This window comes from Sorex fumeus, unplaced genomic scaffold (genome assembly GCF_029834395.1).
Source record: "Sorex fumeus unplaced genomic scaffold, SorFum_2.1 ptg000003l, whole genome shotgun sequence".
In the NCBI taxonomy this organism is placed as follows: Eukaryota; Metazoa; Chordata; class Mammalia; order Eulipotyphla; family Soricidae; genus Sorex; species Sorex fumeus.
This window is the reverse complement of record NW_026606060.1, coordinates 56838250-56855854: the sequence shown is the minus strand read 5'-3', so window position 1 is coordinate 56855854 and position 17605 is coordinate 56838250. Positions and strand designations below refer to the sequence as shown.

At 40.1% G+C, this 17605-nt stretch overlaps 1 protein-coding gene and 1 long non-coding RNA gene across 2 annotated transcripts; both read right to left on the bottom strand.

Moving 5' to 3' along the window:
• Nucleotides 1–3531: 3531 nt before the first annotated feature.
• LOC130028810 (C-type lectin domain family 2 member D11-like) lies at nt 3532–8316 on the bottom strand. The gene is made up of 4 exons (XM_056119659.1): nt 8311–8316; nt 5807–5929; nt 4950–5056; nt 3532–3810 (listed from the first exon to the last, which is right to left on the bottom strand). Exons 1-4 carry the CDS (start codon nt 8314–8316, stop codon nt 3675–3677), a joined length of 372 nt encoding a protein of 123 aa, XP_055975634.1. The 3' UTR covers nt 3532–3674.
• Nucleotides 8317–8691: 375 nt separating this feature from the next.
• On the bottom strand, nt 8692–16556 carry LOC130026416 (uncharacterized). Its single transcript, XR_008792876.1, has 4 exons — nt 16469–16556; nt 15095–15127; nt 13737–13938; nt 8692–8719 (listed from the first exon to the last, which is right to left on the bottom strand). It is a non-coding gene; the product is annotated as an uncharacterized LOC130026416 (long non-coding RNA).
• Nucleotides 16557–17605: the final 1049 nt, after the last annotated feature.

The following is a 17605-nucleotide window of genomic DNA, read 5'->3' as shown; positions in this document are numbered from 1 at the left end:
TGTACCAAAGTTTTTTTAACCAGTCATCTTTTCTTGGGCCCTCAGTTTTTTTCCAGATTCTGGCTATTGTAAACAGTGCTACAATGGAAAAACAAGTGCAGATGTCACTTTGACTATACTTTTTTGCCTCTCTGAGATATATTACCAGGAGTGGCATTGCTGGGTCAAATAGGAGCTCGATTTCTAATTTTTTTAGAATCATCCATACTGTTTTCCAAAAGGGCTGAACCAGTCGGCATTCCCACTAGCAGTGAAGAAGTGTCCCTTTCTCACCACATCTGTGCCAGCATCAGTTGCTTTTGTTCTTTTGGATGTAGGCCAGCCTCAGAGGCATGAGATGGTATCTCATTCTGGTTTTGATCTGCATCTTCCTGATGATTAATGACGTAGAGCATTTTCTCACATGCCTTTTTGCCATTCGAATTTCTGCTTTGAGAAAATTTCTGTTCATTTCATTGCCCCATTTTTTGATGGGGTTGGATGTTTCATTCTTGTGGAGTTCAACCAGTACCTTATATATCTTTGATATCAACCCCTTGTCGAATGTGTATTTGGCGAATATCCTTTCCCATTCTGTAGAATGTCTTTGTATTTTGGCCACTGTTTCTTTTGAGGTGCAGAAGCTTCTTAGTTTATGATAATCCCATTTATCTATCTCTATTTTCACTTGCTTGGCCAGTGGCCTGACATCTTTGAAGACACCATTAGCTTCAATGTCATGGAGGGTTTTGCCAACTTTGTCTTCAATGTACCTTATAGATTCCAGTCTGATGTTAAGGTCTTTAATCCAATTGATCTTACGTTTGTACATGGTGTTAGGCAGAGTTCTGAGCCCATTTTTTTTGCATGTAGCCGTCAGTTTTGCCAGCACAATTTGTTAAAGAGGCTTTCGTTACTCCACTTCACATTTCTTGCTCCTTTATCAAAGATTAGATGACCAGATGATTCAACCCTGTTCCATTGGTCTGCAACTCTGCCTTTGTTCTAGTACCATGCTGTTTTAATTATTACTGAAAAGCCTCACATTTCAAATAAAACTATCAAGAAAGTGAAAAGACAAATCTCAGAACAGAAAAAATGAACGTCTCTCTTGAGTATCCACCTCCAGCCTCTTATGCAAATGTTTTCTGCGTCAGCTCCATCCCTCTTTATTCCCCCTCTTTTTACTGTCTCTGAGTCTTTCATTTCTACTTGTCACCTCCTTTCTTATTTCTTTTCTGTACCTGCTTAGACATCATTTCTTAATAGCAAAGTAAAAATGATCATTCTCCAATTCAGCCACATCACTTTCCCCAGAAAGGATATCTAAACCTCAGCTCCTCCACTGAACGCACACTCAAAGGAACAAGACGTGCTATCTTTTCAAGCTGCTACCCACACAGAGAAGAGAACAAGGCCATCTAACTTTCTGACATCACGAGCTAGAAACCTCTCTTCCCCTCAACCTTGTCACCCCTCACCCTCCACTCTCCCACCCTTCACCCCTGGAATTGCATACTGAGCCACAGAATTTGTACAAGTGCAGTTTGGGCTTTATCTTTTCTTTTCCTATAACCAGTAAAACCAGATTGGGTAACTCCCCATCCTTGAAACTCTTCATGCCTCCAAACAGCCCCATCCAGTCACTGGGCCCTGCTAGTTATGCTCAGCCCTGACTTTAGGTCTCACAACTTGCTGCCAGACCTGAGTCAACGGGATCATCAGCTGTGGTGAGGACCACCAGGACTGAGCTCTAGGATATTTAAGCAAGGAGGGGATTGAGAAAAGGTAAATTTCAGTTTTTGTTTCTGCCTCAATTTGCTCTGGAGAACAAGGAACATCGTTTCCCTCTGGTCTTCTGGACCATCAGCTTCACGCCCATGTTTGAGACATACATAATATTTCTTGAGACACAATATAAAGCAGACACTCTGCCTCTTAAAAAACCTGAGATAAAATGGATTATAAGGCAAAAATGTTATAAAGAGGTAAGAGTAAAGAAGGTTATAACTGATGATATTAAATTATTTTATTTAATACATGGACAAATATATGGACACACATATATGGACAGAAACTAAAAATAATGGTTTTATATGGAGACGTCACTGGGCCCACTGGAGCAAATCAATGAACAACAGGAGAACCGTGACCGTGACCGTGACAATAATATTTATAAAGAATTTACAAATTTCTTTTTTTGATTTTTCATTTTTTGTACATTCTTAGGCAGCAAGACACATTGTACATTGTTATTTCATTCTATTTGGAACTCATCAGTACAGTGTAGCTGAAGAATACAAAATGCAAAGCATTATTATTTATCAACCCCAAAGTATATAAATATGTCTGCTTGGATACCAACTGCCTAAAAGACTCTCAGCATGTCAATCTGTCATGAAAGTGGGAGTTTAAGTCAAACATGCTAGATTTTTTTAATTTCCTAATATTTTAATTATTTAGTTATATATTATATATAATAACATATAATATATATGTAAATAAGCTATATTGTAATGGTCCGCCTCCAGAAGTTCTTGGGATGTGAGGTAAACACTCCCAGTTACTCTCAGCCCTGACTTGGGTCTCATAATTTGATGTGAGGCTGAGCCAATGGGATCGTCAACTGTACTGAGGACCATTAGAGCTGAGCTGTAGGTGTTGTAAAAAAAAAAGGCCCTCCCGTTGATCGTCGATTTGCTCGAGCGGGCCCAGTAACGTCTCCATTGGAGACTTTGTTGTTACTGTGTCTGGCATATCGAATACTCTCGGTAGCATGCCGGGCTCTCCGAGAGGGGCAGAGGAATCGAACTCGGGTCGGCCATGTTGGCCGCTTGTAAGGCAAACGCCCTACCCGCTGTGCTATCGCTCCAGCCCTAGCGGGTGGAAATCACACTCAGGGCCACTAGGCATGTGCTCTACCGCTCCAACTGGCTTTTCAGCCCAAGAATGCTGATACTCTGAATGTTTCTCAAAATGAAAATGCTGAAGTGTAAAAATTACTTTGTTAATAAGTAGAATTATTTAAGATGCAGAGAATAAGAATATTGCTTAACAATATTACTTTAGGGGCAGGAGCGATGGCACAGCAGGTAGAGTGTTTGCTTTGCACATGGCTGACCTGGGTTCGATTCCCAGCATCCCATATGGTTCCCTGAGCACTGCCAGGAGTAATTCCTGAGTGCAAAACCAGGAGTAACCCCTGAATATTGCTGGACATGACCCAAAAAGAAAAAAAATAGAAGATTACTTTAAAAAGTATCTCCCTACATGTGTAATAGACAGCAAAATAACTCTGAACATAATTTAAATTACCAAATCACTTAGGTTTTTCTCATGAGCTGTTAAAGAGATTTTGTCTGGTTTTTCAAATAGTCATTTTCTGTCCAGTGTTTGTAAGGAAAATAACAGTCTATGCAGGGAAAGTTTTACGTATAATCTAGAAGTGGAGTTCTTGATGTTGACTTCTTTCTCTGGGTTCAAGTTATAAGTATTAATTTGTACCTAAAGGTCTATTTAATTTAGAATCAACTTGTCACAAATCTCTGTTTCATTTTGGTGAGGGAAGGCTCCCTGCGATTCTCTCTGACTCAGTTTTCATCTTTGCTGTCAACTGATATTACACATTTTTAGGTCAACACTTTGAGAAAAACATTCAGCAACTGTAGATAACAAGTACAATGCAGCTTTTCTACTCATGAGTTTGAAGCAATTTGACAGATGGACACATTGGGCTTGCTGCAAATCCATTTTTTGTCTGAGTAAATCCTGGCACTGCTCAGGCCATTGTCATTCAAGTAGGCACATTCCCCAGTTCCTCTGACCTGAAACCTGAAACAAAACAAACAATTATTCCTACACTAAACATCTTGCATTCATTCCTCCATGTCATCTGTAATACCTCTAGTCAACTTTTTTCAATAGAAGAAGCTCTGTAGCACTGTCCTCCAGTTGTTCATTGATTTGCTCGTGCAGGCCCAGTAACGTCTCCATTGTGAGACTTGTTGTTACTGTGTTTGGCAGATCGAATACTTCACGGGTAGCTTGCCAGGCTTTGCCGTGTGGGCGAGATACTCTCGGTAGCTGGCCGGGCTCTCCAAGAGGAGCGGAGGAATCGAAACAGGGCTGACCAGGTCAGCCACGTGCATGGCAAACGCCTTACCCACTGTGCTATCGAAGTAAAAAAAATATATCACTTATGTGATTTATTAGTAATAAACAACATTTTTATATTTAGTTTTTCTTGACATTTTCAAGACACATGTTTGAACACCACCAACTATATGATTCACCCAATACAAATCTAGTTATATTGTTGATCTAGTCACTTTATGTATTTTGTCATGTTGCATCAGTGAAAATCATTCTCAGTCTTCTCACTAACTACTTCATAAATGTATAAGATAAAAATAGTTATTAGCAATGTGCTAAAGAGCTTTATTTTGATGAAAGTGATCAGGTCTTTATATTTTATACATCTCCAATAACCTGATTGAACTGTCGACAACACAGGGAGCTACAGTTTCTACTGGTAAATCTCCCAGAGAGATTTCCACAGGTTCTCTTTGAACCTTTATTCCTTACTTTTGTGAATGGATGCAGCAACTGGAAAATGGATTTTTGAAGGCTTTATAGGGATCAAATTATCAGTGATTTTCTAGGATTTTAGAATACTTCCCCCACCTCTTTTCCACTGCATACCAGCAGCTTTTTATGCCTTCTAAACCAATATTTCATCAGAAAAACATCTGAATCATGATATTAAAGTATAAGAACATACACATGGCATTATCATATTAAATATTTAATCTAAAATGACAATGAATTGAGTTTTCATGGAACTGGCTAGTAAATGGAAAGGCATAGAAAGTTCTATTTCTTTTACAGTACTATAGGTTTTCTATATTAAAGTTATGTTTTATAAACATCCTAAGTCATCATAGCAAAAGGAAAAAAGTCTCAATACATACACAGTGTTGCCTCCAGTATTATTTGTCCATTTCCAAGAGTGACTTGGTGATTCTCTGCTAAGGCCTATCCAGTGGTCGTAAGGGCCTTTGTATCTTTTCAGAAATTTCTATTATAAAGAACAAAAAGTGAAAAAATGCATCTTTCTCATTTACCACTCCTGAGTCGGTATTTCCTGCAGTCTTCTACTGGGGATGAGAGCAGGGTATAATTGAAAAAGTTATTCTCTACCCTTTTATTATCCTGAATCATTATTCTCTGTCTCTGCTCCTAAACCTCTTTGTTTAAAAGAATCATTTCTCCCAATGTTAGTGGCAAAGTCTCTTTGTGCCTATTGTTTTAGTATATTGTGAACACTGTAACTCCCATAATTTGAATGAAAAATTATGTGAATACAATAATTCTCTACACAGGGAACAGTTCACCTAAGCTTCTAGGTCGACTATGAGGATTACATCAGAGAACGTATCTGACATGTCTCACTGGGTTCTAGGCAGAGAATTCAACACATGTCAGAAGCTTGTCTGTGCCCTGTCCTCCAGATTGAATTGAGGACATCGTTATCTTTCAGCATTAGCCCGGTGCAGCCCCCCACCCTCTGCGTGGAGCTCCCTTTTCAACAGATGATATGCTTTTAAAAATTTGTATTATATGCTGGAGCATTGGGAGAAATTGGACGGGGCCACTTCCTGCAAAGCTCAGTCCAGTGTGCACCAGCAGTGCTAGGGCAAGCAGGGTGATATGCGGACCCTGGGGTGTTTGGCATGTGGTGCTGGCAGCTGAACTCAGGACCCTGAATATGACAGGCATGTGTTTTCACACTTGTACTGTCTGCCTGGTGCCTCGGAACAATATTTACCAATTCATCTGAGGTGTCAATCTGCACAAGATGAGCTTCCAGTAAGTCACAGAAAGTCTGGCTGAATGTCCAGTTCCCTGTTTCTTCAGAAAAATAAAAGCACTTGTTTCCAAATCCAATCCACTTTGGTGGGCATGCGGGATGCTCATGAATTTTTGAGACTTGTATTTCTGCCGAGACTGCTCTTTCCTTTCTTACTAAAATTTGGATAATCACAGAAAACATAATAAATATATTTTCTTATTATTTTAATCTATTTTCTCACTTATCATCCGAAGGTTACTGCTAACATTATAGACTGGTAATTGTAATTTTCTAACTCATCAGAAAGTTTTATCCTAAGTACAATAGTCAACTATCCCCTGGTCGGGGATATCTATGCATCTCATTTTACAAGGTGTACATTGATATTAATGATTTAGGGATAATAAATTTATAAAGCACCAAGTCCATGGTACTTCTTATAGATAATGCTAATTTCTGCAAAGGGTAAGTATATGATATTCCTAGTATCATATAGATTCTCTTCTTCTATTCCCTTAATATTAGCTCCTCTTCCTCTTGACATCTCTCATATCCTGAATTTTACTATGGTGCATACTCAGGAGCTATAAAAGCTTTCTCTGGACAAAAATAACAACCCAAATATTATTCTGTTAACAAAAATACAATTCAGGGCTTTCTACATTTTTACCTTTTTATTTTATATGTGCTTTTAAAAAAATAAATAAAACATTGTTGGCTCTTCTTAAATATTCTGAAATAATATTTCAGAGTAAGGTGTAGGAAGAATCAACTATTCTCATTTCACATTCTTTCTGAATTTCTTGCTCTCCTTTAGATGCTAAAACAACATTGTTCTGTAGGACCAGTGAAAGAAAAAATAATAGTATCAAAATATATTTAGCACCAATGATGATTTTAATTTCCCCACATTTAAAGAAAAATAATCTCTTACATTTTTCTCAATCTTTAACCCTAGAGAGCTTAGATTAGAGAGCTGAGAGAACATGTGTGTCGAGATCAGTATCACTGTTTCTTTAAAAAAGAATGAAGCAAGAGCCCTGGAACAATAGTATAGTGGGTAGGGTTCTGACTTTACATACACAACCAGTATTGATCTCTGGAAGCTCATAAAGTCTACAAGCTCAACCAAGAGATACCCATGTGCAAAGAGCCAGGTGTAAGCCCTCGCCATAACCAGGTGTGTCACCCCCAAACAAAATATACCCCGCTAAATTATTAGGGAGAATCACTTATACTTTAAATTATGCTGAATAATAAAAACACATTGGTAGACCTGGGATTGGGGATTTTACATATTACACTGTGATAAAACTCAAGTAGAAATATAAAATTATGGACATTTTGTGCTTGTGTTATCTCAAATGAACAGTGGTAGTTATCAAGAGAATTCAGATTCTAAATAGAGAAACATAAAAAGAACAGTATCACAAGACCATTTTTAATTGACATTTACAAATATTCTAAGGACTATAATTCTAGGAACTATATAATTAGCAACAAATTAAACTTCAGTAAAAATTGTTAGTTGTTATTAGATTTAACAAATTCTTTAAGATAGGCTCAGAACATGCCTTGTTTATATGAGACCCTCACTTGAATCCCCAGCTTGCATCTCCTCTTCCCTTGCTCCTCACCCCAGCCAAAATAAGAAATAAAAAAATGTCTGGGTCACATTATGAGTGGTTGGAAAAAGACCTGATTAGAAATAAAAAAATCAGAATAGATGAAATAATTATTTATTAATGCCAAAAAGTCACTTATTTCTGACCAATTCCACATACAAAGAATTTTTTGCAAGGCATATAGTATTGTACTTTTGAACATTCTCTGTGCAAGAAACAGATCCAAAGATAAAAACCCCTTGATAAAGCTTTCTCTTATCAGGATAAGCTTGTAAGGGTAAGCTTGATAAACCTTGATAAACCTTGATAAAGCTTTCTCTTATCATTTCTTGCCATGGTTCAGCAGAAAATACTTAGAGTTACTAGGGGTCTCTTTTTGCAAATCTTCATAGGCAATCTGTTATAAAATACTGTGACTCCAACATTCAAAGTATCCAGAACCCACTACCCTACCACACCCCGCACTGCGCTCATCAGGTCTAAGTTATCACCATCCCTCACCTAGATTTCTACAAGATCACCCGAGTAGTTCTCCTTGATTCTCCCCTTCTCTTCTAACAATTATTTCTCAGTAGCAAAAATGATCATTTTCCAATGCAAGTCTTGGAGCCATGACATTCTTCTTTACAACTCTCCTTTCATGACCTTCCCTGCTCTAATCAAAGTTTAACCCAAAGTCTTGATGTCACTACCAAGGCCTGCTGGATCCATCCCATGATTCTTACTTGGTCTCAATTTGTCCTAACCCAGCAATCTCCTGCTTTTATTCGAAGCACTAGGGATATTCCTTCTTTGGGAATTTTGCTCTATTGTTTTCTGTGCCTGAGTAGTTTTCGCCAAGCATCAGTACGCTACCTTCATCTCCTTCAAAACTTTGCTGAAAGGGAGAGATTCCTACTGAAGAGTATGTGTCACTCCTATGTGCATTGCAGCTTGTTTCCCTACCCTGTACCTTAATTTATAATGACAGCTATACTTCCTTCTGGAATATTGGAAGAAGGAATTTTTATGTTCCATTCGCCAATACGCCCCACACACTTTGCACAGTTTCTGGCATAAAAGAGAACTCAAAGGGATATTTATGTATGATCATAAAAATATATGGAGAAAATTATAGTTTGTAAAACAAGTAACTTACCTGTCAAAGTAACAGAAAGTATAACCACAGATATAACTATGGCCAAAGTACTGATGAGGCAGAGTGCATGTCTGTGCAGAGTTTCACAACTTCGAGTTGTTCTATATTTTTCTTGGTTATGTGTACCTTTAAAGTAAAATATCAGAATCTCATTTTTCTGAAAGCTTTATGAGAAAAACAATTTCATCACAAAAATATACTTCCTAAATCAGCTGCACCACAATTTCCCTATTGCCAATCCCTTTCACAAAAGGTCATGACCCATATGCTATTATCATGGGTCTGAAATAAAAGAAATAGAATAGAATCTCCAGCCATAAGAAATCCTACAGCTATAACCATTTCAATTTCCTTGATGGTGATAGGTCTGTTCAGGTATTCCAGGTCTTCTTGGTTCAGCCTTGGGAGTCTGTAGGAGTCTAGGAATTTATCCATTTCCTCGAGGTTTTGATGTTCCGTGGCATAAAGCTTCTCAAAGTACTCCCTGAGGATCCTCTGAATTTCTGTGGTTTCTGTTGTAATGACCCCTTTTCATTTCTGATTCGGTTTATTAGGGTTTTCTCTCTCCCTTTCTTTGTGAGTTTTGCTAGAGGAGGGGAGATGCATGTCGAAAGTAGACTATGGACTGAACATGTTTGCCACTCAATGCCTCTTTTGCAGACCACAACACCCAAAAGGAGAGAGAGAACACAGGGGATTGCCCTGCCACAGAGACAGGGGGGATGGGGGGATGGGGGTGGGAGGGATATTATCCATGGTGGTGGAAAATGGGCACTGGTGGAGGGATGGGTATCTGACCATTGTATAATTGAAACCAAAGCACAAAAATTGTAAATCTACAACTTTAAAAAAAATAAAATAAAATAAGGGGAAAAAAAAAGAAATCCTACAGCTATAGGCAAAGGAGGTCAGGAAGATGGAAAGAAATAGCAAAAGGTAGAAAGGTAGAAAAGGTAGAAAGGTAGAAAGGTCTGGTGTGAGGATCAGCAGTGAGGCATATTCCTCCTCTGTGTCAGGTCAGGGAATTAGCTCCCCACAGTCTCAAAGACATGCAGATGGCCAACAGGTGCATGAAAATGCTCCTGTCATTCATTAACAGCAAGATTCTGATCAAATGACACAAGCAGATGTCACCTCACATGGTTTAGAGCTGCTGGTCTGGAGAAGAATCAAACTGTTGGTAAAGATGTGGGGAGAACCTATATGTAGCTATATTAAATCCTGAAAACTCAAAGTAAGAGTAATACATAAGTTGAAAGTGGGTTTTGAATCATCCAATTTGCATCTCTTAATATAAAATTAAAGAAGATGCATAGATGACAAATTAGCACATAAAAATGTATTCAAGATAGCCTGAATTAAATAAATGCTAATAAAAATCTGAGTTACCTCTCTCTGCCTATTGAGAGTTTATATTAAAATAAAATAATACAACCAAGTGGAGAATTGAAATCTCAATCACTGATGTTGAAAATATAAAATGGTACAGCCACCTTGCAAAGGCAGCTTTGCGGTTTGGTGCAGTAAATACAAATTTATCATGTGCTAATCTTAGCATGGTATATTTTGATATCAAAAACAATGCTGTTTGGTATTTATACAGGAGAAATAAAGCTTAACTTTACTCAAAAACCTGCATAGAAACATAACACTTTTATTCTTTTATTTTAGGTTTATTTATAAATATACACATATATAATTTTATTAGTAATTCACCGTGAGGTACAGTTATATACTTACAAACTTTCATGCTTACATTTCATTCATATAATGGTTGAGTACCCATCCCTCCACCAGTGCCCATTCTCCACCACCAATGATCCTAGTATTCCTCCTACCACTCCAACACATCCCCCCCCCCAACCCCACACCGCCTCTGTGTCAGGGAATCCCTTTTTGTTCTCTTTCCTTTTGGGTGTTGTAGCTTGCAATAGAGGAATTGAGTGGCCTTCATGTTCGATCTATAGTCTACATTCGGCATGCATCTCCCAAACTGAGAGGGTCTTCCAAACACCCTTTACTTGATGTTTCCTTCTCGATCTGAGCTGCCCTTTCCCCCAACATGTGAGGCCTCCAAGCTGTGGACTAAATATCCTTGTCTTTATCTTTACTATTCTTGGGGTAACAGCTTTATTTTTTTAGCACTAAATTCTGGCAACAGTTTAAATCCTGGTGGGGAAAAAGAAAATGCCACCCAGCACCAAGCAAAAGGAAGAATTAACTCATGGTCACAACTGCTAGTTTCTTATTGGACTTTGGCCTGACCAAGGTCAACAATCAGCTTCTCTGTTCCCTGTAGACCCCTAAACTCTGGGTTACCCCCATGTTTCAAAAAACATTAAAGCATTGATACTGGGCATATCTGCCTTTAATAGCTCATTTTGAAAATCAGCAAAAAGCAGCTTACTGCTGGAATAACACACATAGGACCCCCAAATGTGCTCTTCTCCTCGTGATTCCAAGTCAGTGTACTGAAATTAAAATCAATAAAGTTCCTGCTCAGTTTCCTTCAACTACTGCATTTCCCATGGATTTTCCAGGATCACAGAGTTTTGACATAAGTTCTAGTAAGGGAAGAAGAAACGTAGGACTGATGGTCTAAAACCATTCTCAGCGACATTTCAGGAGATGTCTTTAGACAAAAATCTTATCTCTCATTCTTTCTGGTCCTGCATCAAAAAAAATATGTCCTCGAATGTGATTGCCACCCAATGTCTCTTCTGCAGACCACAGCACCCAAAAGGAGAGATAGAACAAAAGGGAGTGCCCTGCCACAGAGGCAGGGTGGGATGGGAGCTGGGAGGTGGGAGGGATACTGGGATTGGTGGGGGTGGAGAATGGGCACTGGTGGTGGGATGGGTACTCGATCACTGTATAAATGAAAGCCAAGCACAACAACTTGTAAGTCTACAACTGTACCTCATGGTGTTTCACTAATAAGACAAAACAAAACAAAAAAAAATATGCCCTAAAAATTCAGTGTATTCCATAATTTTTGACTGGGACATGGGTAAGAAGTAAATTTCCCTTCAATTCACCAAAAATCTATTTGCCACTCTTAGCAGTCTCCCCAAACCTCCCTTTCTTTTTACCTTTATTTCCCTGAATCTAATGTCCTCCCCAGCATCATGCTCCATCCGTCTCTTTTTTCTCTTCTCCCACCTGAACTATCCTCTCCCAATCCTCTTCAAAGTCATATGCCACCTATATTGCACTCTGACACCATAACCATTGAATTTCTAGTTGGGAATATGGCATCAGTCACGACCTCTCAAATGAACAAAGAAACTAACCAGATGTTTTCCTAATATAAATGTTAGTTTCATAACCCAAAAGCAGTTCAAAATTTGCTTTTCTCATGTGAAACATTCTTACCAGTCAGTTTAGCTTAATAAGTATGACATCCTGATTGGTCAAATAGCTTTAGTTAGTGAAGCCTTATCTTAGTTGACAAATATTAGCATTTTAATTAATTTGTTACTAAATACAAACCATATTTTATGGGAATACAATAGTGTATCTTCACAAAGAAAAAGTAAAATTCAGGAGGAGTAGAGAGAGAAAGAAAGAAAGAAAGAAAGAAAGAAAGAAAGAAAGAAAGGTGGTTTTCAACAGTTAGAATTTCAGTAAAAGATACCCTTCCTTTAAGACTAAAAACAAGCACACATCATTCTGTTCTACATCTTTTTTTCTTTTTTTCTTTTTTTTGTGGGTTTCCTTTGCCTGATTATTTTTTTTTAGACTTACAAAATTTTGTGCTTGGGTTTCAATTATACAATGATCAAATACCCATCCCTCCACTAGTGCCCATTTTCCACTACCACAGATCCCAGTATCCCTCGCACCCCACATCTTTTTTAGGGTTAGAGTCAATTCAGTCTAACCCTAAAAAGGTAAGGGGAATATAGCTCAAAATTAGAGTGTGTGCCTTATATGTGTAAGGTTCTCAATTTGGTCGGTGGTACCATAAATAGTTTTAAATGCTAAATTATTTGTTAATGCTTAGGTTCAGTCTAACATTCTTAAATTTCAAAATACCAACCCTCTGCCTTCCACTCTCTATTAATAACTTAGAAAAGATTTAGGCCCTCAAAGAACCAGTTTTGACAAGCAAATTTATTAGTTCACATATTATAAAATATATGCCCCCGTGCCTGGCTGTCCTCACCAGGGCCTCTTGGAGGGAGGGGTGTTGAGTTTCCCTCTCCCCCACCCCCCAGCAGCCAAAGACCTTGAGAACCAGCCACAGCCATGCTGAGACACTCTCCAGATGTCTGGACAAGCCTCATGCATGAAGGAACTGGCAGAGGAACCCAGGCATGTGGGTCCCGGGGCTGAGATCTCCAAGCCTGCTCGGATGGGTATTGGGCCTTCTCCACCCAGATCCACCATCTTCTAGTAGGTAGGCGTCACACCCACCAGTTGCCGCTGGCGCCAGTTTGGTCCCATCAACGTCCAAGACCCAGAGACTATAAAACCCAGGTTGCATTTGCAGCCACGCAACATCTTACTATCTCGTTCTTACTTTGGAGAACCTGGCAGGCTACCGAAGTACCTGCCTGCACAGCAGAGTCTGGCAAACTTCCCATGTCATATTCAATATGCCAAATACCAGTAACAATGATGGGTTTCATTTTCCTAACCCTGAAAGAGCATTGAATATGACTTTTAAAATCTCAGGGATAGGAAGAAGGAGACGTTACTGGTGCCTGCTCAACGCAATCGATGAACAACATGATGATCGTAATCATGATTGTGATTATGAAATATACGGTATTGAAATTTGCTGTCCCTCTAGGATGCAAAAGACCTGCTGGTTAACTGTGACTTTCCAGTATGCAAGTTGCCTGGTGTCTGGGAAAGGGGGATTTACAATATAAAGGCAAAGGGCTAGCCTCCCTTGTCAGACTGCAATGGGATTTACTGTTTATTTCCCCTGCCCCAGAATTACTTTAGGACACATAGGTAAGACCTCAAATATTGATGAATAAATACACACCTGTCCTTTTTCTATCCCATGCTCTCAAAAGCTCTGCCTCTGTAATGGTAACACTTCTAAAAGGCAGTTTTCTTGAGTCAGGAAAGCACCCTGGGACCCCATCCCCACCCCACTCTTTTGCTCTTTGCAATAACTTTATATTACCAAATTGTTCCTTTCCACTGAAAGGCAAGCAGTTATGATATTCCAGGAAGACACTATGTTTCTGTATTTCTTTAGGTGAATCCTCCACCACCATTGTCTCCTCTTTGTTGACAGCAACTGTATTTTTCGGGGCAGGAACTTGAATGAAGAGGTTGAATGTCAGGTTCTTTATCTAACTAGGCTGTAACCCCTGTACAGGCATCTGTTTTAAAGAAAATGAAGAGACTTGCTAAAATGAGATCTGGAGACTGAAATTCCAACAATCTTGAAGGAAAATGACTAAATCTGGGAAGAACAGGGTAACCCCCTGAGGGTTGCAGCAAATTCTTTATAAACAGGGAGAAAAACTGGCAAGAGTGCAGCAGCCTGTTCATCGGCTGAGTCTGGAGGTCAAATTAAGTCCCTGAAGTAAAGTTAAATTTCACTTTCTACTGCCCAAGAACTGTAGCACTGCAGTGTCCTCCCATTGTTCATTGATTTGCCTGAGCTGGCCCAGTAATGTCTCCATTGTGAGACTTGTTGTTACTGTTCTTGGCATATCGAATACATCATGGGTAGCTTGCCAGGTTCTCTGAGAGGGGCAGAGAAATAGAACACGGGTAGAGCAGCTCAGCCTCATGCAAGGCAAGGCATTTTTAGAAAAATGAAATCGTCTATTCTCATTCTCTCCCTCTCTCTCCTTCCCTCTCTCTCTCCCTCTCTCTCCTCTCCCTCCATCTCTCCCTCCCTCCCTTTATCCCTACCTCCCTCTCTCTCTCTTTTTCCTCTCTCCCTCTCTCTCTCCCTCTCTCATTTCCTCTCTCCTTTTCATCTCCCTCCCTCTCTCCATCCCTCTCTCTCCCCCTCTCTCCCTCTCTCCTCCCTCCCTCTCTTTCTCTCCCTCCCTCTTCTCTCCCTCCCTCTCTCTGTCTCTTTCCTTCCAATTTTTCTCTATCTCTTCCTTATTCTTCCTCTCCCTCTCTTTCTCTTTTTCTATCTCTCTCTCTTTTAGTTTTGGTTTATGGGTCACACTGGCAATACTCAGGGGTTACTCCTGGCTCTTCATTCAAGGATTAGGGTAGTGCTCAGGAGACCATATGGGATGCCAGGGATTGAACCAGAGTCAGCCACCTGCAAGGTAAATTCCCAAACCACTGTACTGTAATTTTGGCCTTAAAAGAGTATTTTCCTTTAAGCTGGATTTCCATTTAAACACTCCCTGGAAATTAGAATAAAGTTAGATCATTAATATGTTCCCAGCCTTTCCTGAATATATTAGACCCAGAAGAGAGAGGGAAGTAGGCAGATTAAGTAGGCAGGTTGAAAAAAAAATAAAACTGATGAACATTTTATAGATTTAAAATGTAAAGTGCTTTTACCTTAAAAAGACCAACTTCACAGTTTACTTTCCCCTGTCAGAGTACAAAAGAGACAATAATTACTTTCCAGTCTGAATCAACTAAAGATAACACACACACACATACACACACACACACACATTTAAAAATATGTTTAAAAGTCCTTTCAAAGATCTCGGGCATTTTGCAGTGCAGGGGGCAGTGATCCTTGGTGAGCAGGTGGGGAACATACAGGGACCCTATTCCCTGTCCCTCGAGTTTTGGATATAGCTAACAAGGGAGAAGCCAAGGGAATTCTAAGAGTTGTGAAGTTGCAGCTCAGTGACAAACAGACACTCCTGAGATCAGCCTCCTGGAAAATGCCCAGTACAGGCCTTCTCCAATATTCCATGTCACTAGGTAGCTAAAGCTGAAGGTGACATTATGGGCTTCAGGAGAAACTGCGACACAACCTAAAAGAATGAAAACTACCCAGAGGAAGTCATCCCTTTCTAATGAGAGAGGAAGCCTCAGTTTACCCTGGTCAGTTTCTGTGAGCAGTCCCATTTTGACTGCCCCATCCTACATTTTTGACTTCCTGCAAATTCCTGGCCTTTTTCTGATAAACAGGGAGTTAACAATTGTAAAACATAAAATAATGCTCAGAGCTTGGGCTCACCTGGAGGCTCAGATGATGGGCAAAGCCCAAGGCAAAGGTCAGGTAAAGAACTTCTGGATCCTTGCATCCTCTCTGCATTCTTGTCCATTGATAAGAAATGCAGAGAGCCCAATTCTCATTAAAAAGGGCCTTCACAAAAACCCTTATCTTTAACTTTCCTGCAATCTCTGTAACACAGACAATTCCCTACATGAAAGAGCCACAGTTAACTTAGTCCTATACTAAGATCCTCCCCCCATGGGGGATTACTTTCCCTCTATCTTCTACTTTCCAATAAATGTTCCTACTTTCTAATTCTGAGTCTGAGCATTCTATTACTCAATATTTTTATTCTTGAAAATATTGAAGAGGGCTGGAATGATAGTACAGTGGTTAGGACGTTTGCCTTGCATGCCACCATCCTGGGTTCGATCCCCAACATGCCATATTGTCCCCCAAGCACTGCCAGGCATAATTCCTGAGTGCAGAGCCAGGAGTAACCCCTGAGCATCGGTTGGTGTGACCCAAAAAGAAAAAAGAAAATACTGAAGAACCTGGGAACCATGGACCAGCACAGAGACCTGCCGTCACCACTCCTGCAGCATTTGGGGACTCTGGGATATAATACACACAGCACAAGAGCAGTAGGTGTGCCAGCCTCAGGGTCTCTTCTTACCTGTTTCTTGGGTTTCAAGAAAATTAAAACAGAAACAGCCAATTTCTAAAGCCCTATCAGAAAAAAACAGGCATCCACGTACCTTTCAGAAGTTGTCAAGTTCCACTGGGCAGTTCTTAAGGCAGAGGAAATGTCCAGCTGGCTTCTCTCTCTCTCTCTCTCTCTCTCTCTCTCTCTCTCTCTCTCTCTCTCTCTCTCTCTCTCTCTCTCGCTCTCGCTCTCTCTCTCTCTCTCAGCTGGCTTCTCTTAACGGTGATCCCCAATTTCTCCTAGAAAGTGGAACATCACAGTTAAGGAAGCCTGCTTCTTTCTCGCAGCCTGAAGGGCTGCCTCTCCACTTCACTGTTCCTCTCTTATCTCAGAGGCTTACTGACAGCTTAAGAAACCTACCCTGTAGTGGCCCCACCTACGAATGGCCCCATCCTGTTTTACTAGCTTGCATCTAGCCATTAGGATCTGCGCTGGGATATATTTTTAAAAGTACCCTTTTGTTGCTGGAGTGATAGCACAGTGGGCAATCTGGGTTTGATTCCCAGTGTCCCATATGGTCCCTTGAGCACTGCCAGGGGTAATTCCTGAATGCAGAACCAGAAGCAACCCCTGTGCATCGCTGGGTATGACCCAAAAGAAAAAGTTGCCCTTTCTTCTCCTACACTCCACCTATGTAGTCTCAATGACACTTTCTTTCAGATTGAACCTGGGTAAGTTTTTGTTTCCATGGGATACAGGGGAAAGGGAGGTATTCCTGGGCCTTGTTGCAGTTTAACCTGCATTGGCCTTATTGACTTCTTGAGACATGATTAGGGAATCCAGTACCCAGGCAGCAGAGAGCTGCCATATCAGACTGGGTGGGTCATCATGAGAACTGCTGATTCTGGGCTAGTGAGTGAGTGATCCAACATCCAAGTCACTCTCAGCTCTAGGTCATGCTTCTCCAGCAAACTTAATCTCCTTCTCTCTCCTGAGGCTATTCACAGGTCTTCTTTTCAGAGCATTAGGCAGCAGTCTACATACCATCAACTCTACTTAGGACTAATATCTGTTTATATCAAATTGGCTCCTGAGCTGATATTTTCAGCACCCAGAGCTCTTTTACCCACCCAGAACAGGTTTTTGTTCAGACCCCTACCACAAATAATCTGCAAACTCAAATAAAAAGGTTTGCAGGTACCTTGGTTTCTGCTGGAATGTGTGCGGCTGAATCCTGGGATTCTACAGG

What these genes read in the sequence shown, in the direction of transcription:
- LOC130028810 (XM_056119659.1), bottom strand. An exon ending in TTGACACCTCAGATGAATTG is followed by an intron (nt 5,057 to 5,806) that starts GTAAATATTGTT and finishes TCTTTATAATAG; the next exon opens with AAATTTCTGAAAAGATACAA. An exon ending in AATACTGGAGGCAACACTGT is followed by an intron (nt 3,811 to 4,949) that starts GTATGTATTGAG and finishes GTTTTGTTTCAG; the next exon opens with GTTTCAGGTCAGAGGAACTG.